This window comes from Peromyscus eremicus, chromosome 18 (genome assembly GCF_949786415.1).
Source record: "Peromyscus eremicus chromosome 18, PerEre_H2_v1, whole genome shotgun sequence".
Classification (NCBI taxonomy): domain Eukaryota; kingdom Metazoa; phylum Chordata; class Mammalia; order Rodentia; family Cricetidae; genus Peromyscus; species Peromyscus eremicus.
The window spans coordinates 38,674,388-38,697,823 of record NC_081434.1 but is presented as its reverse complement, the minus strand read 5'-3'; the positions used below and the strand labels follow the sequence as shown (position 1 = coordinate 38,697,823).

General features: G+C 45.7%; 1 protein-coding gene across 2 annotated transcripts in view; it reads right to left on the bottom strand.

Annotated features, from left to right (window-relative positions):
* Positions 1-232: 232 nt before the first annotated feature.
* Dram1 (DNA damage regulated autophagy modulator 1) overlaps positions 233-23,436 on the bottom strand; it is a 39,774-nt gene continuing 16,570 nt past the window's right edge. The window contains exons 4-8 of one of the 2 annotated variants that reach the window (XR_009375089.1): positions 16,372-16,549; positions 8,494-8,552; positions 4,728-4,820; positions 3,841-4,047; positions 233-419 (exon numbers count right to left, since the gene is read on the bottom strand). Coding sequence is in view for 1 of the 2 variants with exons in the window: in XM_059245465.1 (XP_059101448.1) it covers positions 4,003-4,047; positions 4,728-4,820; positions 8,494-8,552; positions 16,372-16,549 (375 nt within the window). In the remaining variant the exon portion in view is untranslated. Of the gene's footprint in view, positions 420-3,298; positions 4,048-4,727; positions 4,821-8,493; positions 8,553-16,371; positions 16,550-23,436 lie in introns of those variants that run through there. The other variant, XM_059245465.1, reaches the window with a different exon arrangement.

The following is a 23,436-nucleotide window of genomic DNA, read 5'->3' as shown; positions in this document are numbered from 1 at the left end:
GCCAGACCAAGAGTATGTGTGTGGGGAGACAGCTGGGCTTACGGGCTTGCCAGAATCAGGGAGAGGGAGAGAGGGAGAGACCACTTATCTCCCCCACCACCGCTCCCCTTTCCTCATTCCAGGCCCAAACTCCAGACCAGCGTGTCTCCAAGTGAGGAGAAAAAAAAAAAATGGGAACATGGGACAATGCCACATGTAAGGGATGTTAGGAAACCCAAACACAGTTCGGCACTGATGTACTTAATTTGGTTTATAAAATGCAATTTGCAATTTCTGTGGAATCCTCTGTTAGTGTTAAAAGGGAAAACAAAGGGCCCAGTTGAATAGAAGTCAGGAAAACAGAGCCCCGGACTGGAGTCTGTCGCCATGGGGCTGGAGACTGCTCGCAGGTCGCTGGACCACTCGGTTAGTTTCCTCATCTGAAAAACGTGATAATAGCCTAGTCAACGTCACAGAGGTTGGACAGAAACTTAAGAGCCATGACTTAAATGTTAACAAAAGGCATATGTGTTACCGAAATGGCTTACTCGACTTTTTTATCTGAAAAGGTTATTAGTGACTACAGCTTGATTTGCTCTCAAGCAAGTTAGGCTTTTTATTATTATTATTATTATTATTATTATTATTATTATTATTATTATTAACCTTCCAAGGCCTGCTTTCTACAACTTTCTAAGGAGAGCTTTACCCAGCATCAATCCAGCGTTTTTTGGGTGGTGCTGACTGCTCCTTCTCCCAGAAGCAGGCATTGATGTGACCCATCAGAGCAAACCCGCCCCTGCCACATGACCTGTGCTAACCAATCGGGGCGACCAGTTTCAAATCTGAGCTTTGGGGGAACTGTTAGAGAAGTCCCCTCTCCTGGCCAGAGCCGGTGGCGGGCCTGAGGGTTTGAGAACCCTCACTCCTCCAGAGGGAAGCAGGCAGTGTGGACAGTCCCAGCGACACCTTCTAATCCTGCGGTCCCGAACGCCAGTTCTACCCTGACCCGAGACAACAGATGCTCTTGGCATTGAACAGAAGAAGAGTTCTGAAGCCTGTAGCTCTAAGAGTCTTGACTGACACAGCCTGAGAGTCGGCAGAGAGGAATCAGTCCTGCCCACATATAACACTATGTAAACTACAAAAACAGGAGGTTTAAGCCACATCTTTTTTTTTTAATTTTAATTTTTTTTATTTTTATTTTGCAATACAATTCAGTTCTACATATCAGCCACGGATTCCCTTGTTCTCCCCCCTCCCGCCCCCCTCACCTTCCCCCAGCCCACCTCCCATTCCAATCTCCTCCAGGGCAAAGCCTTCCCCACAGACTGAGATCAACCTGGTGGACTCAGTCCAGGTAGGTCCAGTCCCCTCTTCCCAGGCCGAGCCAAGCGATCCTGCATAGGCCCCAGGTTTCAAACAGCCGACTCATGCAATGAGCACAGGACCCGGTGCCACTGCCTGGATGCCTCCCAAACAGATCAGGCCAATCAACTGTCTCACCCACTCAGAGGGCCTGATCCAGTTGGTGACCCCTCAGCCATTGGTTCATAGTTCATGTGTTTCCGTTTGTTTGGCTATTTGTCTCTGTGCTTTATCCAACCTTGGTCTCAACAATTCTCGCTCATACAAACCCTCCTCATTCTCATTAAGCCACATCTTTATTCTTATTTATCTCTGTGTGTCTGGGGTGTACACATGTGTGTGCACGCAAAGGCCGGAGGATGCCAGGTGCCATTCTCTACCACTCTCTGCCTTATTTCCTAGAGACAGGACCTCTCGCTGAACTCAAAGCTCTCCGTGTCTCCACCTGGCCATCTGGCCGGCCAGCCATAACCATCCTCCTGTATCCTGACCCCTCCCAGCACTGGGGCTGCAGGGCACGTAGCCACATTGAGCTCTTCTGTGGGTGCCAGGGAGTCGAACTCGGGTCTTCCTGCTTGTACAGCTCTTACCCACGGTGTCGCTTCCCCAGGCCAAGCCACACCCTGATAACGAACGTCCAACTGTCTGGAACCAGCCCAGATAACTATACTTCATCATAGCACCAAGGTGACATTTTTATTACAAAGACGAGTTACTAAAATAAAGAAGTGTTTTATTTTCCCTTTTCGGGCATGAAGTCCAAGGAAATATACATTTGTAGAGATTAAAAATAATACCAGAATGGGGATAACATTGGAAGCTGCATGGAATCAGCAGAATGGGGTGGTTTGGGGCCTTCTCAGTTTGTCAAGACAGGTCCAGCCCATGTAACAATTTCTGTGGTATCTTTCCAGAAGAGAGTTGTCACAGAATCATAAAGTCCAAACAACTAAAACGTGTATAGTATACAGTGCAAATGGATAGCACTACTAAGTAGCACGGACTAGCTGTGGACATCAAAATAACCAGTGAACCAGAGTGAATAAACCCCCTAGACAGCACCTCAAATGTCCCTGGTCATTGCTTGATTTGTTCATTCACTTACATATGCATACATGCCATGAGAATTTATTAAGCACCTACTGTGTGCCCGGAAGGCACTGTGTTGAACTCTGGGTAAAGGCACAGGTTCTGCCCTGAAGGGGTGAGTGCCGGGCCTTCAGTGGAAATGCAGAGGAGCCGCCTGCACTCTGGGAAGATGCAACAATATTCCTGCTCAAAGCACGGAGCAGCATGGATTCGGTCAACCACAGGTTCGCACAGGGAAGGTGTCCGCTCCCCTTACTCCTCAGAATGACTAAAGGTCACTGTCTTTTTGTCCCGGGATTACAATAGGGAAACATGGCATTGCATCACAGTGGACTCAGACGTGGGCGTCACTTTCCACCCCTCCACACTTAAGGAGACACGGGACGTCATGGCAGAAGTGGCCGATGAAACTCATCCACCCGGGAGTCACCACTGTGTGCTCCTCAAGCCCAGGTGCCCCCTCACCAAGGCTGTCCAAATGGGCTGCTCTGTGCCTGGCACGTGTGCCCTCCAGGCAGAACCGCTTGCCCACACTTAGACATGGAACTGAGGATCTGGTCAGCACCCCGAGGCCACCGCTTCCTCTGCAGCCGCTGTGAACCGGATGAAGGGGTGGAGTCTGCAGGCCTTGCTCAGGAAAGGGCCTGACTCAGCTTCCTGGAATGTCCCACAACAGTGGCCACAGGCGTTGCAAGGAACATTTACAGTGGCCTGCACCTGGCCTTCTGGGGCCATCTCCTTTCCCCTGTCTCAGCTCTGTGTTCTCTTTGACTGGCTTACAAGGAAACTAAGAAGTCTCACCTCTTAAGTCTCAGGAAAGGGCTGAGCCCATCCTACCAGGAATTAGTTCCTCAGGCCCCAGTTAACAGCAGCCCGGAAGCTTTAATTGCAGCTCCGTGGCAGAAGCAAAGGAGGAGGCTGAATTTTCAAACGGAGGCCTTCTACATCTGCTGGCTAATGTGCATAGTAAATGGTTTTGAGGCCTTAACTGTAAAAGCATTTTGTTTAATGCACTGAAAATCAGAGTGCTTTAGTATTAATTTATTAACTAAATCTCTACCATGAGGACATATAATCACTACTGTGAATGAGATTATATAAATGCTCTTGTGATGAAAATGTATGCAGATCATTGTGTTTTTTAAAAAATGAAATTTTGAAGGGAATGTCCCCCTGATTTGGTTTCTTTTTTAAAAAAATGTACTAAACATTTTTTCACTTAGTGTATTTTCATAAATCATTGATACATAAAAAGTCTAAAGAATCTATACAAAAATAATCTCCCATTTTCTGTAATGCCTCATCTTCTCTGCCTATGAATTTGTTCATATAAAGAGTGTCTCAGAAAACATAAAAATATTGCTAATGTGTCATCGATGCTAAACATTCTCTAGGAAAACATACCTTTGTAAATAGAACAACTACTAGAAATTCTTAATGAAATTCAAGTCCCGGATGTGCCACAGATGAGTCCCGATCAGGGTGACATCCAAGTCCGTCTATCCTCTGTGCCACTTCCAGAAACTGTCTGTGACATTCACTGAGTGAGACAGGATTCTCGCTCCTTCAAAAGTCATCACTGATTTCTGTGGATATCCTTAGGGTAACACTCTACAGAGAAGGAAGACAAGAACGTCAAAGAGTGAGACAAGTCCAGTATTAGCTATCACGGTCTCAGAAGCTTTTGTCCCCCAAGAGGTGACCCCACTATTGTGCCGTGCTTGAACTGGGTCCTAAAGGAGTTTCTTGGCTCTGTACATCATTTTAGCCAATGACTCGCTTGTTCTAGAAGGTGAGAGTCTCCCTGTGGTCAAATATGCTAAGGTCTTGTCTTCTCTTGATCTTGGGGATTTTTTTTTTCAACAACATAAAGTTTTTGTTTTTGTTTGTTTGTTTTTATTTCAGGACTGAGGACCGAACCCAGGGCCTTGCTCTACCACTGAGCTAAATCCCCAACGCCCTTTTTTTTTAATTAACATAAAGTTTTTTACACAGTCATATTTTCTGGGTATTGGAACTAGTGAGAGCTTCCTGAACACAGCCAGGACTTGGAGCATCAAATAGGATAACATGAAAGGTTCACTGGTTAAGTGGGCCCGTTAGAGATGTGTCTACTGCGCCCCCCTTTGGGAACAAGCTAATAAAGTCGCGTGGTCCACAATGCCTATTCCCCCAACACACACAGTATAAGAATAAAAAGAGAATGTTTCTCAAAATGCAAGAACGTTTCTAAATTTTACTAATCCTAATCATCACTGATTCATATAAGATTTAAACTGATGAATCCTTACCTGGAAATCTTGGATGAATGTTAGGAAATAGAAAATAAAACCAAAGGCCACGGTCCATTCACAGATAGCACTCACTACGTGATACACGTAATCCTAGTAGCAACAAAGAAGCAGGTTTTAGCCTAAAAGGGCTATCCGAAGGAAATCACCTGAAACACGAGATCATCAAGACCAGAGAGAAAAGTTGCCCAAGAACATAAACTGTAACCTTAAGAAAACGCCACATGCAAAGCCTTGTAGCAAGGGGTCAGAGAGCGCCCAGGGCTGACGGGAATGCAAATGTACCCAAAGTTCTTCATACCTCTCACTCCTTATTTGAAGACTCAGTGTATGTAACTTCAAAATTAGGTAGATTAAGGACCACAGAATAGCTGAGACCTTGAAGCACATTTGGATCCCAGTGAATCCCTGGGAACCCCATAGTTGAAGGGCACACTAGTGTCTAGTGGGCACTCCCGGGACCACTCGAGAATGAGCGTGTGCATGCAGGCAAGACCAGCCCAGCCTCCCGCTAGGTTTTTATGTCTCTGTTCCTGTAGGTGTTAATTCTGCAAACAGTTCTGCTTAGCACCATAAAGCAAATGCATCTGCAGAGCAAATGCACACACATCAGATGACACTCCCCTTGAAGAAAATGGATGCCCAAATCAGGGCCTCCGAGCTCAGCTCTGTCTGGAGGTGAGAAGTAATGAAACAGATCATTGAGATCCAGAAAATCAAAGTCCGTATTTCATCGACCCATTGCATTTGTTTTGACTCTATTAATTTTTACTTTATTATTTTTAATCTTTTCTGCAGTGTTGGCAATTAAACCCAGGGCCCTGCACTAGCTAGGAAAATGTCCTACCACTGGGCTACACTGCCACTCACTTCATTGTCACAAAATGGGAAAATAATGTGCCAGTGCTGTTTCAAAAGTAAAAAGGCCTCCCCATATGCATGAGTATGTCTCTCTTTCTCTCTCCCTTCCTCTCCCCCACGGCCCTCCCTTTCTGTGTCTGTATGCATCTCCCTTCCCACGTCTCTGTGTGCGTCTGTGTGTCTGTGTGACCTTTCCATGTCTCTCTCTTTGTGTGTGAGATCATCTGCTTCCCCTCCCCTGCTGTAAATTCACTTAAAAGCACTCTTAAATTCTACGCTTTTTTTTTTTTTTCTGACCCTCCTCTGCATTCTGATCAACTCACATGCCAAATCTGTAGACACTTAGTTTGAGGCTTGTGATTTCAAGTAAACATGTCAGTTCTAGGGCAACCGCTCTTTTCTTTACCCTTCTTCTTATCCACAGAGATTTAACAGATGCGCGTCAAACTGTGGTAGACATCTCTACAGACGTTCACATCCATCCATGGTTCTCACCCAAGGTCACACCTGAGGCAGCTCTGGCCAGGCTGACTAGGGACAGAGGACTGTGGCCACTACTGTTCGGTGCCAGCAGCAGGACAGACCCGGTTCCAGATCACCCCTGGACAACGGGCTTGCAAAAGCAGAGGACAAGGAGCCGGAGGGATGGCTCAGTGGTTAAGAGCGTTTGCAGAGGACTGGGTTTGTTCCCAGCACCGGAATGGTGGCTCACAACTGCCTGTAACTCCAGCTGCAGGGGATCCCATGCCTCTTCTGCCTCCAAGGGGGAGCACCAGGCATGCGTGTGGTGCGTCGTATACATGCGTGAAGTCGAAACACATATGCATAAATATTTATGTAAAAATTTTAAGTAGACAGCAAGACTGGCAGATGGCTTGATGGGTAAAAGGCACTGTGGCCACGCCTAAGGACCTGAGTTTGGTCTTTGGAGCCCACATGATGGAAGCAGAGAACCAATTTTAGAGAGTTGTTCTCTAATCCCTGTGTGTGTGTGTGTGTGTGTGTGTGTGTGTGTGTGTGTGTGTTAAACAAAACTTTAAAAAAAAATGGTGGAGCAGTATGATACCGAGAAGGTACCATAGCATGCGGGGAAGGATCTAATACACTCCGTGGAAGTCTAGGGCAGTGCCTAACTATTACTCTATCCAGAGGCAGCATCTGGGTGGCACAATAAAGAGAAAACCAGGCGCTACTTTTAGGCTCTTTTTTTTTTTTTTAAATGCTCTACAAGGTCTCCCTAGGTAGCCCAGGCTGGTCCTAAAGTCATGCTCCTTCTGCCTCAGTCTCCAGAGTCCTGGGACCACCAGCATGAGCCACCCACCCTGCCTTCCTCCTTTACCCGCTTTCAGATAGAAAATGGAAGATGCTAACAGATTTCCAGCAGCCTAGGGGCATGCTTTGTTGAGCCCCGCTGAGCCCTCGACTGCATTTGATTTGTGGTGGAACACTGCCACCTAGTGGCTGAGGCTTGAAGTACACCTGGAGTTGCTCTCCTGACTGCAAGAGGAAAGGACCACCAGGCTTACCTCCCCACCACTCAGACCTTTTGACGAGCTATTCAAAGGGAGCACTTTTTGAAATCCTAGCTGGATTGTTCTCTTCTTCAGCATCGTCCCTGTAGCTGTCTTGATGGCTTCTACTGCGTGCCCGAATCTTCTGTTCTTTTTGAAAACACTTGCTCTGAGCGTGCTGTATCCCTCCTATCACTCCATGGATGCCCTGTCTTTCACCTCTGACCCAACATCAAACTCAGGACCCTCACTTCTCGGACTGCTCTGCTACATCTGCCTTGGTTAAACTATTGAGAGAGGGAGAGAAAGAGAGAAATAGATCTTTCTTCTGGTCTCTAGGATACCGTTCCCTAGTCCACGGTGAGAACCAACCATTGCTTCTGTGATGTGCCATTCTACAACGAGCTGCTGGACTTCAATTCAGAATTGTTTTTATTTTCAAAGTACTCTGTTGGGCAGAAGACCGTCACTGTTTGTGCCACTGAACTCCGGGCTTCCTTGGGGCCTTGCTTTCCCACAGCGTCCTTCCCCTGGTGGCAGGAACTCAGTTCATGAGAACAGTCTGAGAGCGCCCCTGCACTGTTCTGGTCCTTACACTGGCCTGTGCCTCTTCCTGTCTGTTTCTGGTGGAAACCCTTCCTCCATTGGCCCCGTGAAATCCCCTGTGACTTTCTATTCTCCTCTGTCTCCCAACATTCTGGCCAAACTGACACACACTAAGGAAGTGGTTGGATCTCCCAACTGATTAGTTTCCTTGAAAACAAGAGATTCCAATTTACCAGAGTCAGGGTAATTAAGAAGATCCTTTGCTATTTTTAAAAAAAATTAAAAAAAAAAAAACCTGAAATGCCAGGGCTACACAGAGAAACTCTGTCTCAGGGGGAAAAAAAAGAAGAAAGAAAGAAAGAAAAAGAAAGAAAGAAAGAAAGAAAGAAAGAAAGAAAGAAAGAAAGAAAGAAAGAAAGAAAGAAAGAAAGAGAGAAAGAAAGAAAAGAAAGGAAAAGGAATCCTAAAACAACCACAAACCCCACTTTCCTGCCATTGCCTGATTGTGATGATGTCCCCGTGTGTGTGTGTGTGTGTGTGTGTGTGTGTGTGTGTGTGTGTGTGAGAGAGAGAGAGAGAGAGAGAGAGAGAGAGCGCTCTGAAGTGCTTACTCTGGTCCGCAGACCAGCAGCTGCCTTGGATCCATGAAGTACAATGATGGCCAACTGCACCTGTCACTAAATTTGTCTCCACACTGTCTTTGGAGCTGTTTATCACACACACACAGTAAGCAGATTCCATGTCACATTGACTCCACATCTTCCAGCCCGTTCCAAGAAAGGTCAGTGACAGCCAGAGTCTCGCAGACCCGGCCAGGATGGGCAACTGTACTGAGGATGAGCGGTTACCTTTTCTTTCGGATTCCATTCCAGCTTGGTTATGGAAATTAGGGAAGCACAGGCAATCACTTATAAAAGATGGTTAAGGAAAGGGTGGAGAAAACAGGTCCTTCACTATTCAGACGATTCGATTAGCATAATCACTACACAATGTTTAACTAGAACATTTCTATAGTCAATCTTGTAACCTCCGACCTTCAATCAGGACAGCAGCTAAGTCACACCAGGCTGCAGAACACTTGCCCGGCATGCCTAAGGTCTTCGGTTCAGTTCCCGGTACCACAAAGTAAATCTATAAATCAATAAATTATAGCATGGAAATGCAGTTATTCCTCAGCAATACTTTTTTGGGTGCTGGAGTGGTTTGAATAAGAAGGACCCTCATAGGCTTGATATAATTGAATGCTTAGTCACCCGGGAGTGAAACTCTTTGGCAGTGATAGAAAGGTTAGGAGGTGTGGCCTTGTTGGAGGAAGAGTGTCACTTGGGGTTTTCAAAAGCTCACACCCAGCCAGGTGTTTTTTTCCCCTCTCTCTCAGCCTATGGATCAGGATATAGCTCTCAGCTCCTTCTCCAGCACCATGCCTGCATACCGCCATGCTCCCTGCCATGATGACAAGCCCCTGAACCTGTAAGCCAGCCCCAATTAAATGTTTTCCTTTATAAGAGTCGCCATGGTCGTGGTGTCTCTTCACAGCAATAGAACTGGAACTAAGACAGGTGTGCATAGTAAAATTTTCATCTGTGTCTATGTTTTGTTCAACCTGAGCATTTCTGGGTGTTTCCATTTAAGCTGTTTAAACCTGGCCTAACTGGCTGACATGGAAATTCAAGACAGGTCTTTTTTAAAAAAACAAACAAACAAACAAAAAAACTCCTGCTACTGAATAAAAATATTCCTCTAAAATGTCATTCCCAAGGTGACAGCTTTCATGAACAGGAACATTACATGCACAAAAATAAACTACCAGGGGCTGGAAAGATTGCTCAGTGGTTAGAACACTGGCCGCTCTTCCAGAGGACCCAAGTTCCAATTTCCAGAACAAGGAACTCTAACTCCAGTTCCAGGGACTCTGGTGCCCTCTGCTGGCTTCTGTGGGCACCACATAAACTTGGTGCACAAACATACATACATGCATACAGGCATGCAAAGCACCCATACACATAAAATAATAATAATAAAAAAAAAACTGAGCTATTTTTCAAATTCAAACTACTACCTTTTAGAAACAGAATTTTGAGGAGTGGTTGGATAGAAGTGGAGCCCCTTTCTCCTGACCCCGAATTTCAGAGCCAAGAGATTCTGCTTAAGTCAGATTTGGGGGATAAATGGTAAATCCCTACAGACCAGTTCAATGATGCAGCCACGGAGGACTCTGCCTTCCCTGGACACTACCACCTCACAAGGGCAGAGGCTGAACTTGGAAGGGAAAGGAAAAAAAAGATAGGGGGAAATAGAAAGCTCTAGAAAGTCTATTTTTAAAAATACAGGGAATCGACCCAAAGTGCTGAGCCAAAGCCAGTTTGTGCCTCCTCCGCAGTTCAGAGCCAACACGTCCTTTTCTGGCCCCTCCCTTCATATTCTGCAAAGCTTGACAGTTCCCGATTTCTCAGACTAAAAGCAGCCTCCGATGTTCCTTGATTATCTAATGGCCGTACTTCCGCTTCTCCTTGTTTCAAATCTATGAATTCTCTCCTCTACGTACTCCTTACTTCCCTCTTCAGGGCACTAGGTACCACACGGTCTGGGGGTAGACGGGGAGCTCAGTCACACAGACTTAGTCTCAGCACCCAGAAACATTAAAGTCCCATTCGACAAAGCCCAGAGAACATGATGTGCTAGAGAGGAGAGAGCCGGGAACAGCATTGGCTCAGATAAAAACAAAAACAAAACCATTAATTCAGTACGCACTGGCATTTGGGGTGCCGGGAACACATCACAGATCAGCTAGCTCATCTGAGTCATGAAGTTTGAAGGCCTCTCTATAGCAGCCCCACCCCACAGAATATAACGCGCAAGCGAAATTTGCTAGTAGCCATGTTTTTAAAAACTAACAAGAGCCGGGCGGTGACGGTGCACGCCTTTAATCCCAGCACTCGGGAGACAGAGGCAGGCGGATCTCTGAGCTCAGCACCCAGAAATAGTGTCCAGGGAAGGCAGGGGCCCCCGTGGCTACAAACTGGTCTGTAGGGATTTGCTATGTATCCCCAAAGTCTTACTTAAGCAGAAGCACTTGGCTCTAAAATTCGGGGTCAGGAGGAAGGGGCTCCACTTCTCTCCATCCACTCCTCAAAAGTCTGTTTCCAAAAGGCCCAGCTGGTCTACAGAGCAAGTTCCAGGACAGTCAGGACTGTTACACAGAGAAACTCTGCCTTGAAACATCAAATAATAATAATAATAATAATAATAATAATAATAATAATAATAATAAATAATAATAAATGCAATTAGTTTTAATAGTGTTTCTTATTTAACCCAACTTACTAAAATACTGTCACTGCAGTAATACTGATATATTATTTGATGTTATCTTATATACTGATAGGTAGCATATGTCCTATTGAACCTAATATTAATTAATAAATAATATTAATGGTGACGGGAGAGGAGAGATGGTTCACTGTTAAGGGTGTGTGCTGTTCCTCCAGAGGACGTGAGTTTGGTCCCCAGCACACTCTGGGCAGCTAACAACTGCCTATAAACCACAGCTCCCGGGCATCTGATGCCTCTTCTGCCCTCTGTAGGCACCCGTGTACACACACACACACACACACACACACACACACACACACACACAATTTTTAAAAATTAATAAATAAAATATTTATAATATAATTTTAATGTGCAATAATATTAAGAATTATTAGTGTAGCCAGGCGGTGGTGGCGCACGCCTGTAATCCCAGCACTCGGGAGGCAGAGGCAGGCGGATCTCTGTGAGTTCGAGGCCAGCCTGGTCTACAGAGCTAGTCCAGGACAGGCTCCAAAGCTACAGAGAAACCCTGTCTTGAAACCCCCCCACCCAAAAAAAAAGAATTATTAGTGTAAGCTGGGTGTAATATCTCATGTCAATAATCCCAACACTTGGGAGGTTAGGACAAGAGAATCAAAAGATTGAAGCCAGCCTCAGTTACATAGAGTTCAAGTCCACTCAGCCCCCACCAAAAAAAAAGAAAAGAAAAGAAAAAGAAAGAAAGAAAGAAAGAAAGAAAGAAAGAAAGAAAGAAAGAAAGAAAGAAAGAAAAGAAAAGAAAATCCCAACCAACCAACCACCAAAAAAGCAAAAGGAGAGGGGGAACTAATGATGTCATGTACTCAGCTATATTCCTTTTTCTCTAATCAAGCCTTTGAAGTGAGTGTGTATTTTACATCTATGAAACATCTCAATTTGGGCTAGCCACATTTCAAGTATGCAAAAAGTCACACAGTTACTGTGATGGGCCAATAGCCCAGCTCTAAAAGAGACCCCGGATGAGCACAGGCAAAAGCAGAGAACAGGAAACCACCATGCCTGGAGGGGAAAAGGTCACAATGAGCCTGGAGAGAAGGGAAGTCTCAGATCACTCGCCTCAGGAACCCTGTGAAGGGTCTTTCTCTCTTCTTGTCTCCCTTCTCCATTCCTTTCTCTTTCTTTCTTTCTTTCGTTTGTTTGTTTGTTTGTTTCTTGAGACAGGGTTTCACTATGTAGCTCTGGCTTGTCCTGGAACTCACTCTGTAGAACAGGCTGGCCTTGAACTCACAGAGATCCACCTGCCTCTGCCTCTGGGATTAAAGGAGTGTGCCACCAGCTGCATCACCACCACCCACCCTTTTTTTCTCCCTTTTTCTTCTTTTCTTCCTTCCTTCATTGACCTCCCTTTCTGCCTCCCACTCCCCTGTCTCTCTGTCTCTCTCTCTCTCTGTCTCTCTCTTTCCATGGCAGGTTTGGACTATTCCCACCATGCCCGGCTCCTGTTAAGTTTTTGGAAGCTTTAGAAGGTGAGGCAAGATGAGCTGATAAGCAGGAGAAGTTTAGAAACCTGCTAGGAAATCACAGGCCTCACAGCTGGGTGTGGTGACACATGACTTTAGTCCCAGCACTCAGAAGGCAGAGGCAAGGGGATCTCTGAGTTCCAGGACAGCCAGGGCTACACAGAGGAACAAACAAAAAAAGAAAAAGAAAAATGGATGGACTAACCTCACTCAGTGGACTTAGTTTCCTCAGGAGTCAGTGATGCTGTTTTGTGTCAAAGAAATACTAAGGAGAAACTCAGGCATTCTAAGGAGCCTTCCAGAGAAACATTACTACCACAGAAACGCTGGAGGCCACAGGCGTTTTCAGGAGGAAGTTTGTTGAAATTCATTCAGGGTAATTTGTTGCAGGGACTAACCTGCTTCTCTGTGGGTCTCTGACCCTTTGGCTTGGCTAGGAATCTGAAACTCCTGGACATGAGAACAGGAAATGGAAATGCTCGGATGGGAAACTGAGGCCAAAATGTCCCTTGTGCTGGGACTCTCTGGTTTGAGTATGGAAGAGATTTGCCTCTAGGAGCTGGAAGGAAAGAAAAGTTTCCTACACAAGAAACTGTTCACGACACTACAAACGCCACTTACTTATACAGTTTACAGCCCATACAAAAAGGAAATCTATTTTGAGAGAAAGTATGAACATCTTGAAACTATAAACAGGACAAGGAAATGAGGAAGGAGTTGTTTTAGGAGCAAAGGCATGCAGTTTGTTAGTAAATTTCTCAGTGTCAGGGCTTAGTTCCTCCTTGATTGAAAATGTTGTAATTAATAATCTCAAGACGAGGAGGAGGAACCCAGCTAGGTGGTACATGCCTGTAATCCCAGCATATGCCTATAATCCCAGTGTGTGCCTGTAATCCTAGTGTGTGTCTGTAATCCCAGTGTGTGTGTGTAATCCTAGTGTGTGCCTGTAATCCCAGTGTGTGCCTATAATCCTACTGTGTGCCTGTAATCCCAGTGTGTGCCTATAATCCTACTGTGTGCCTGTAATCCCAGTGTGTGTCTATAATCTCAGTGTGTGCCTGTAATCCTACTGTGTGTCTGTAATCTGAGTGTGTGTGCCTGTAATCCTAGTATGTGTCTGTAACCCCAGTGTGTGCCTGTAATCCCAGTGTGTGCCTGTAATCCTACTGTGTGCCTATAACCCCAGTGTGTGTCTGTAATCTGAGTGTGTGTGTCTGTAATCCCAGTGTGTGCCTGTAATCCTAGTGTGTGCCTGTAATCTCAGTGAATGCCTGTAATACTAGCACTCAGGAGGCTGAGATACAAAAGATGGGCCACAAATTCGTGGTCAGCCTGGGCTACAGAGTAAGACTCTGTCTCAAAACAATAATAAACAAATAATACAGTAAAACTGCATACTTAGGCTATCTGATGTAATTTCTGTTTTAGGAGGAAAACGGAGCTCAAAGTTTAAAGGCCATGATGTGATCTGAGGCTTGACCATTATACACCATGACCTGGCCTGCATTGCTTACAATGCCCATTTCTTTCCTACAATCTGACACAAGATCAAAAGATGGAGATTTTGCACCCTTGAAATACCATATCACTTTTCTTTTCTTGCTTTAAATACTTCATTAAAGAAATAAAGGGAGCTGGGTGTGGTCACACACCTGTAATCCCAGCACTTGGCAAGCCGAAACAGGATGGCTACTGGCCAGCAGGGGGTACATAAAAAGGCCCTCTTTTAAACAAACAAACAAATAAACAAAACACACACACACACACACACACACACACACACACACACACACGAGAGAGAGAGAGAGAGAGAGAGAGAGAGAGAGAGAGAGAAAATGTTTCCCTTTTTTCTTTTTTTTAATTAAAAATAGATTCTACTCTGATATAACACATCCCCTCTCCCTCCACTCTTCAATCTCCCCCAGATCCATTCCCCCTCCATTTCCCTTCAGAAAAGAGCAGGCCTCCAGAGACAACAACCAACCCCCACAAAGCAAGACACAGTAAGACAAGATCAAAAGCCCTCATGAGGAGGAAGAGGGTCTTTCTTAAGAGCCCACGCTGATCCCCCTGCCTCCACCTACCAAGTGCTGGACTTAACAGGCCTGCACCTCTATGCCCGGCTTTCATTTCCTTTAGATCAGAATATATAAACACGATTAAATACTCATTTCCTTTTTTTCCTTGCTAAATTAGAAAATTTAGTGACTCTCATATTGAAAACAAAGTCGGTGACTACAAAAGGCTGAATGGATTTTGGGTTGACTTGATCACAGTGACTAAGTTTAAAAGGAAATCCCTGAGTTGACTTAGCCCAACTGCCATGTCCCCAGCAGGCATGGAGTCCCGACACTCAGGATGTCGCAAAGCTGTTTCTTTAAGTACAATGCCAATATTTGCTATCTTTAACCAAGCACTTCAAAGAATTAAATATTTTCAGATGGCTTGTGAAACTGACCCATGGGAGAGAAAAGCAAACAGACTCAAGTGTTCCTTTTTTTTTTTTCTATCCCCTCCCATTCACTTTTTTCTCTACCCCCCATTTCCCCCAAAGCCTGTTGGAATCTAATACTTTTGTAGTGGCGTCTACTTTTCTCCTATTTGAGCCTCTGAAGAGTATGGACACTTGGTAACTTTCCCTTGTCTTTTTAGTGCTTTAAGAACAGGGGTGTGGAGGAAACATCAGACTTGCCAGGACAAAGATTCTTCGCTTGGTTGAACTGTAGTCTGGATCCTAAACCTTCTCCTGGGCCCATCTGTGCACATCAGTATAAAGAACAACTTAACTGGAATATAAATTTAGACTATAAAATCAATTTAACTAGATCCAGGTTAAGGTTAGTGTTAGTGGATTGGATGAGAATGGCCCCCAAGGGCTCATATATTTTAATGTTTGGTTCTCAGTTGGTGGAACTGTTTGGGAAGAATTCAGAGGTGTGCCCTTGTTGGAAGTACGTCACTGGGGGTGGGCTTTGACGTTTCCAAAGCCTTTGCCATTCCCAGTTACCTTCCTCTGCATCACGACTGTGGCTCAAGATCTAAGTTCTTAATTACTGCTCTGGTGCCATGTGTACCTGTCTGCTCGCGGGCCGCCATGGTCCTCCCATCATGATAGTCATGGACTCTAACCCTCTGCAACCGTAAGCCCCAAATAAACCCTCTATAAGTTGCCTTGGTTGTGTGTCTGCCAGGGACTTGGTCCTAGACCGTGGCACTATTGGGCAATGTTCTGGAAACTTTATGAGGTAGGACCTATCTGGAAGAAGCAGGTCACTGGGGTCGGTCCTTGGGCCAGGGCTGGAGGCGTCATATCCCTGATCCCTTCCCCTACTTCCTCTTGTCCCTGCCTCTCTCCCTCCCCTTCTCTCCCTTCCTCCCCTCCATCCGTGCTTTCTCTTTCCTGTTCATAATGAAGTGAAGAAATTCTGTGCGCACATGCTCCCATTGCCATAATGGTCTGCCCGCGCACACCGGTCCAGGCAACCATGGGCTGAAGTCTCAGAAACAGTGAACCAAAAGTCTTCCCCTGGAAAGTTGTCTGTCGGGTACATCGCCACAGTGACACCGAGTCTGCTAACCTCACAGTTATCAATCTCCTCACCCCCACTCTCTGGTTATCTGAGTCGCCCCCCACACCCCCCACACCCATCTGTCTGATTGCCCTGAAGTGTCTTGTACAAGCACCCTGCCAAGAAAGTTTAGCGAACCACCTCACGTCTCCTTAGTTCTCTTCTACCCAGCGACCCCAAGCTGCTCCCTGGCTACAGACTCCCACGTACCCACCTGAACTCAGTGAGTCTCTCTCCCTACTGCTAAGACCCCACTTCAGCAGTCCCCCCGAGCCACTGCTACGGCCCGTGGTGGAACAGTCTGCTTCCTCGCCATGTTTTCCCGACGGACACGCGGAAAGGATACTGGGGACGACAGCCGCGCAGGAGACGGCCGAGATGGCCATCCGGACGTGGCACGTGGTGAGGCTGTTCCACTGGGGACAGGATTTGTAGGAGATGATCGATTGCAGGAGTGTGTAAGCCACACCGCAGACGAAAGCCAGAAGGGCACCACCGTCGTGGACCACGGGCACAGCTAACTCCTGCAGAGATCACAGACGGGTTCTTACGCCGTGGGAAAGTGCTAACCTGAAGCCACCAGCTCTCACTCACTCACTCTGGGAGGCTCTCAGCCAGTGGTTCTCATCCGTCCTAACGCTGAGACCCTTGAAAACCACTCCTCGTGTTGTGGAGACCCCCCAGGCATAAAATTATTTTCATTGCTACTTCATAACTGTAGTTTTGCTGCTGTTATGAATTGTAATGTAAATATCTGACATGCAGGACATCTGATATGCAACCTCCTGTGAAAGAGTCTTTTGACCCTCCCCCACCCCCGCAAAGGGGTTACAGTCCATGAGTTGAGAACCGCTACATGCCATCAGTATCCAGAAAAGCCTCCCGCTGCTGATTAACCTGAGGCTGAAGCTGCTTGTGCCACAGTTAGGCCGTACTGAGATAAGAAAAAGACAGCATCCACCCAGGAGGAGCGCTATGCGGGTGGGCTGTGGAGCCCGGCAGTTCTAAATCAAAAGCCCTGAATCCACCCTAAGACTGTGACCTTAAGGTAATTAGAGCCTCCCTCTTGGTCGGCCATCAGCTCTGCCTTCTATGCTCACTAGTGAAGACTCTATGACAGCGTCTCCTATAAAAACTGCATCTGGAGCAGGGCATGGTGACACACGCCTTTCATCCCAGCACTCAGGAGACATGAAAACCTCTGTGAGTTCAAGGCCAGCCTGGTCTAATAGAGTGAGTTCCAGGACAGCCAGGGGTATAGAGAGAAACTCCGTCTAGAAAAATAAATAAATAAAAATGCATCGATGCATTTAGAAGCCAGGTGAGGTAGCTCAGTCCTGTGATCCCAGCACTCAGGAGACGGAGGCAGGTGAGTCACTGTTGAGGACCAGCACAATCACATGCACATGCTACAATACATCACGTTATTGTCTGTAAGTAGGATATCTAACACAGGCATACAGATACAGTTAGATATGAAAAGTAAGGGACATTCTGTGTTTTAAAATATGTGTGTCCCTTTAAATGTGTGTGTACTTACAGAATTCAGGAAAACAATCTCTAAATGATATAGAGAAAAGCCTTTAAGATGAAAATTCTATATTGTGTATATTTTACCATAGTTTTAAAAAACATCTTAGAAGAATTAAAAGAAAAAGATTCCTTTCATTGCTCAACTGTAAGACATATTTGGGTGAGGGCAAAATAGAAACCAATGTATCATCTGCTACTGAGTCACTTTCAGGAATAATCAGAATTCTGGTACTTTCCACATTAATAGACATCCTGAATTTGAATATGTTTTCTCCTCCCACTAAGAGAAAATTTCCTTCCTCTGCTCTGGCCATCTTGACACATCCTCTGGAGCTGAATCTACAAGCTTCACGGGCTCCCTGGGAACGTTTACCCTGCCATGACCAGATCAGAAGACCCCAGACTCTGCAGTGTTTGTTCTGATGTGTCCCCTTCACGATGGTGTATGTACGTGCTCTACCACTAAAGAGGTCTTGAAACTCGGTGTGGTGGTCCACACCCATTATCACAGCACTCAGGAAGCTGAGGAAGGGGGATCCAGCAGCCATGGCCAGCCTGGGCTACATAGTGAGACCTCCTCTCACAAAAAATAGTCTTTCTCTGCCCCACCTCTCTCTTTTAAACAGAGTTTCATGTAGCCCAGGCTGGCCTCAAACTCCCTCTGTAGCCAAGGACCTTAAATTTTATATCTCCCTGCCTCTACCTCCTAAATGCATTAGGCAGACTTGCACCATGCCCAGAATTATAGGGTGTTGGGGATTAAACCCAGGCCTTCATGCATTCGAATCAAGCATTCTGTCAGCTGAGCCACATCCCCGGCGGCCCCTGGTCCTTTAGAAGGGGAATCGTTCTTAGGTCAGACATGAATTTTGGGTGGATGAGACGTCCTTTGGACTCGGTAGCACAGAAAACATTGAGGGGGTTAAATCTTGGATTTTTTTTTTTTTTGCCATAATAAACATCTCGGTTTTAAAAAATTAATTTTAACTTATAAATAATAATTTACATATCCATGGTATTTATGTTTTTGTCTATGTTTATAATGTGAAATGATTAAATCAAGATCATCTCTGTCTCTGTGGTGAGTGTGTACCACCAAGCCTGTCTTGTTTTATTTGTTTGTTTATTGAGACAGGTTCTCGCTATGTAGCTGAGGCTGGCTTCCAACTCAACCCTCCCTCAGCCTCCTGAGTGCTAGGATTACAGGTGTGTGCCATCTCACTAGGCTTATGGTTCTGTGTGTGTGTGTGTGTGTGTGTGTGTGTGTGTGTGTGTGTGTGTGAGAGAGAGAGAGAGAGAGAGAGAGAGAGAGAGAGAGAGAGAGAGAGAGAGAACATGCAAGCCATAGTACACGATCAGAGGACAACTTTAGAAGTCAGTTTTCTCCCTCTGGTGGAATCTGGGGGTTGACCTGAGGTCATCAGGCCGCACAGCAAGGGCTGACATCTGATGAGCCATCTCACTGCCCTGGTTGACAGTTCTTAATTGGCTTTTTTTCCAGTTCATCACTTTAACCACTCGGCTGTGACCACACAAGCATGGCATTTTCTTCTCTTTTCCCCCCTGTTCTGGCACCAGCCACCCTTTGGTTTTTTGTTTGTTTGTTTGTTTTTTGGGTTTTTTCTTTTGTTGTTGTTGTTTTGTTTTGTGTTGTGTTTTTGGTTTTGTTCTTGTTCTTTTTTTTTTTTTTTTTTTTTGATTTTTGGTTTCTGAGAAAGGCTTTCTCTGTGTAGCCCTGGCTGTCTTGGAACTCACTCTGTAGACCACACTTGTTCAAATGTTAAATGGTCTTATTAAAAAAAAAAAAAAACACCCAGAGCCTGATATTGGGGTAAATGATGAAAGATCAGAGACACAAAGGAACAAGCCACCTCTTACCTCTAGGACTCCTCAGTCTGAAAAGCTTTCCTCAGCTGAAAGGCTTTAGTTCCTGTCTCCTCATACCTTATATACCTTTCTCTGCCCACCCATATCATTTCCTGTCTCAACTTTCCTAGTGCTGGGATTAAAGGCGTGTGACTCCCAAGTACTGAGATTAAAGGTGTGGGACACCACACCTGGCTCTGTTTCTCTCCTAGACTGAGTTAATCTCATGTAGTCCAGGGTGGCTTTGAACTCACGGAGATCCAGATGGATCTCTGCCTCCAGAGTGCTAGGATTAAAGGTATGTGCTGCCACTGCCTAGCATCTGTGTTTAATCTAGTGGCTTGTTCTGTTCTCTGATCTTCAGGCAAATTTGATTAGGGTACACAATACATCACCACACACACTGGTCTCAAACTCAGTGAGATCTGCTTGCTTCTGCCTCCCCACTGCTGGGATTAAAGACATGTGCCACCACCTCCAGGCTTTAGCCACCCTTTATTTCCATAAAATAAACACTGAAATAAAATGTATTTATAGCCAGGCAGTGGTGGCGAATGCCTTTAATCCCAGCACTCGGGAGGCAGAGGCAGGTGGATCTCTGTGAGTTCGAGGCCAGCCTGGTCTAAAAGTGAGTTCCAGGAAAGGTGCAAAGCTACACAGAGAAACCCTGTCTCGAAAAACAATATATATATATTTATAAAAATAAAAGGTTAGTGTTCCCTTGCTTCAGCTCTTTTGGATTCTACCTATGAGGGAGATCTTGTGGATACTTGTCTTTTTGTGTCTGGTTTATTTCATTTTGGGGTGTTGTTCATGTGGGTGCAAATATGTGTGTGTTCATGTGTCCACACGGAAAGTTGAGGTCAACCTCAGGTGTCACTTCTCAGGAGCCACCCGCTTTGTTTGGACAGGATCTCTCACTGACCTATAACTCACCAATGAGGTCAAGTCAACGGGCCAGGGATCTCTCACTGACCTGTACCTCACCAATGAGGTCAAGTCAACGGGCCAGGGATCTCTCACTGACCTGTACCTCACCAATGAGGTCAAGTCAACGGGCCAGGGATCTCTCACTGACCTGTAACTCACCAATGAGGTCAAGTCAACGGGCCAGGGAGCCTCAGGACCGGTGTCACCATCCCTGAGTTACCCAGGCTTCTAGGGATTAACTCAGGTCCTCCTGAAAGACCCTAACCCTTCAGGCTTACAGCCCCCAAGCCCCAGGAGAATAAGAAACTAAAAAGAAAACTAGTTCCAAGAGCAACCTGACTCAGTCATTATTCAACCAACCCTGCCACAATGTAACAATGTAGAGAGATTTGTATTAAGAGATTCGCTCAACTATGACTGGGATAATTGCAAGTGTTCCAGGAAGGACCACTGTGACCTTTGTGTAAACTCCACTCCCACCCTGATACCCGCCCCCTTGAAGTTTTGGGAAGAATGTGCACGCGGATGTGACTGTATCCCCTCTGTGATCAGACCATGATCTTGAGAAATTAGCCTCTAGACATAAATCGATCGAAATGAAATTGTATGGGAATTGTAATCTTGTGGTTTTTGTGGGTTTTTCCTTTAAAAGCACCCATGTGGCTGCAGTAAGATGCGACTCTTGCTCTCAGGACAAGAGTAGCCCAACTGTACAGCCGCTTCTTCAATAAACCTCGTGCTGTTGCATCAACTGGACCGGAGTCTGGGTTCTTGGGGCGCCCACTTGAGACCCTAGATTTTGGGGTCTATCACTCCTGCTTACCGCAGGCACTTTATCAGTAAACAGAGCAATCTCCCCAGCCCCTGGCTCATCTTACTTAATGTGATGCCTTATGTCATCATCTCAAAGGACAGAATTCCAAAAAGAAAAGGAAGCAGAGACAGGAATAAACGAGGCAAACACAAGATGAGCAACCCGCCCACCCAGTTGGGGAAGCAAGCTGTGAAGGTCTCGTCAGCGGGATTTAGATGATCAAACTACCAGGGCCTCAACTCTCTCTGGGCCTCCCAGCTCAGATTCTTCTCCAGGTCCACAGCTTATAGCATGCTAAAAATGAACTACAGGACCTCATACAAGGAGGCTGGCAGGAGATGTTCATGAGAGCACTGGCAAGGGAAACAGTTGACTCCCATGGGCACTGTAAAGATCCTATGTTTGGGTTCTACGACCTAGTTCATGGAGGCCTTAAAGGAGAGGGGTTTTTTTGTGGTTTTTTTTAAAATCCATTCTCTGGGCTGGAGAGATGGCTCAAGGGTTAAGAGCACTGACTGCTCTTCCAGAGGACCTGAGTTCAATTCCCAGCACCCACATGGCAGTTCACAATTGTCTGTAACTCCAGGGAATCTGACACCCTTACAGAGACATATATGCAGGCAAAACACCAATGTACATAAAAATAAATAAATCATAAAAAATCCATTATCTAAACATCTATATTTTCTTCATAAAGTCTGTCCTTTATGATTTTTAAAGCAGCATTTATGACTTACAATGTTGTTCAGAGGAGAAAGTGATATGCTAAAATGTACACTACCCTCCCATTGAACAATTCATAATCACATGCTGATAATGTGTATCATTCTAAGTTCCCCTCCCCCTTTCTAGCATACTTTCTGGTAGAGCTGTAAACTGTGCTGTCGCCTTTCATCACCCAAGGATTGGTTCAAAGAACCCTTATCTATCCCTGGCCTGTGGGTCATCCTGAATACGCTGTACCATATAAGGAAGGGGGCCTTTCACCCTAACTGTTGGCAAAGGTGCTCTATCATGATGCCCACCCCAGTGCTGACAGAGGGCATCTCCCTTGATGAGTGCAGAGACAGCGAGACTGTGGGGCTCGTGAGATGAACGTCCGGCTGAGGCCACTGTGACCGTGCTCCAGTTCCACGCAGGAGTAGACGTTGGAGAATGGATGGGCAGAAGGTGATGTAGGTTTGTGCTTATTCCTGTGTACGGCATATGCTCAAGCAGCCCACTAGAGTGAAGGTCGCCATCTTTTTGTGAAAACAAGCATGATACAAGGTCATTGCTGGTGGGGAGAAGGTGAGAGATTCTCCTGGGCAGAAGCCAAGGCCTCCTGTAGTAACCCATCCTGCTCTCACACAGGCAGAGTGCAGGACCATCACAGTGGCTATCACTCCAACAGCCACTAAGAACAGACTGTTGGCTACTGGGCGCTGATTCTCTCATCCAATCCTCGCAACAGTCTTAGGAGGTGGGTGCTGTCAGTAGTGTGAACAGGAAGTTCACAGATTTTTCTAAGACATTAAATAGCTTCTCCATAGGCAAATCAAATGCTTTCCTGGGAAAGACTGTGGGACGAGGAAGAATCTACAAGTTAGGGAAAAGCGTGGGTAGTGGAACAGAGGCCATATTTGGGTTCTGCAAACTAATTGATTGAATAAACCTGAGCAAATGATTTCACCTCCACAAACCAAATCTTCGTCTACAAACGGGAGAGGTCAGGTGATGGCTTGTAGCCAATGGTAGACTTATAAGCATTCCTTCTGATGAAAATCATTTACAAAGCTAATGTAGCTCTTGCTTCAGACTACATGAACAGAACTGGGAAGCCAGGCATGGTACTCCAGGCCTGCAGTCCCTATACTCAGAAGGCTGAGGTAGGAGAACTCAGCATTAGTAGTTTTAAAGTTAAGTGTGTGTGTGTGTGTGTGTGTGTGTGTGTGTGTGTGTGTGTTTAAAATGAGGACTGCCAAGAAGTTCCAGGCCAAGCTGGGCCATGTAGAGGGTAAAAAAACTGTCTTAAAAGCAAACAAACAAACAGACAGACAAACAGGGAGCAGAGCTGAGCCTGCAGCACCGTTTGGGGTATACACTTTCACTGTCTTGTATATATCAACCCCTTCTCTCCCAGTTCCCAGGCAAGACTGGCAATCGTGTTAAAACTCGATCAACCCAATCCTAATTCATTGACCTCATAGCTTATCCATAACCCTAGCAACACAACCTGGTTTCTTAAATTCCTGCTTCTCAACTCACACTCTGACTCTTTCATTATCA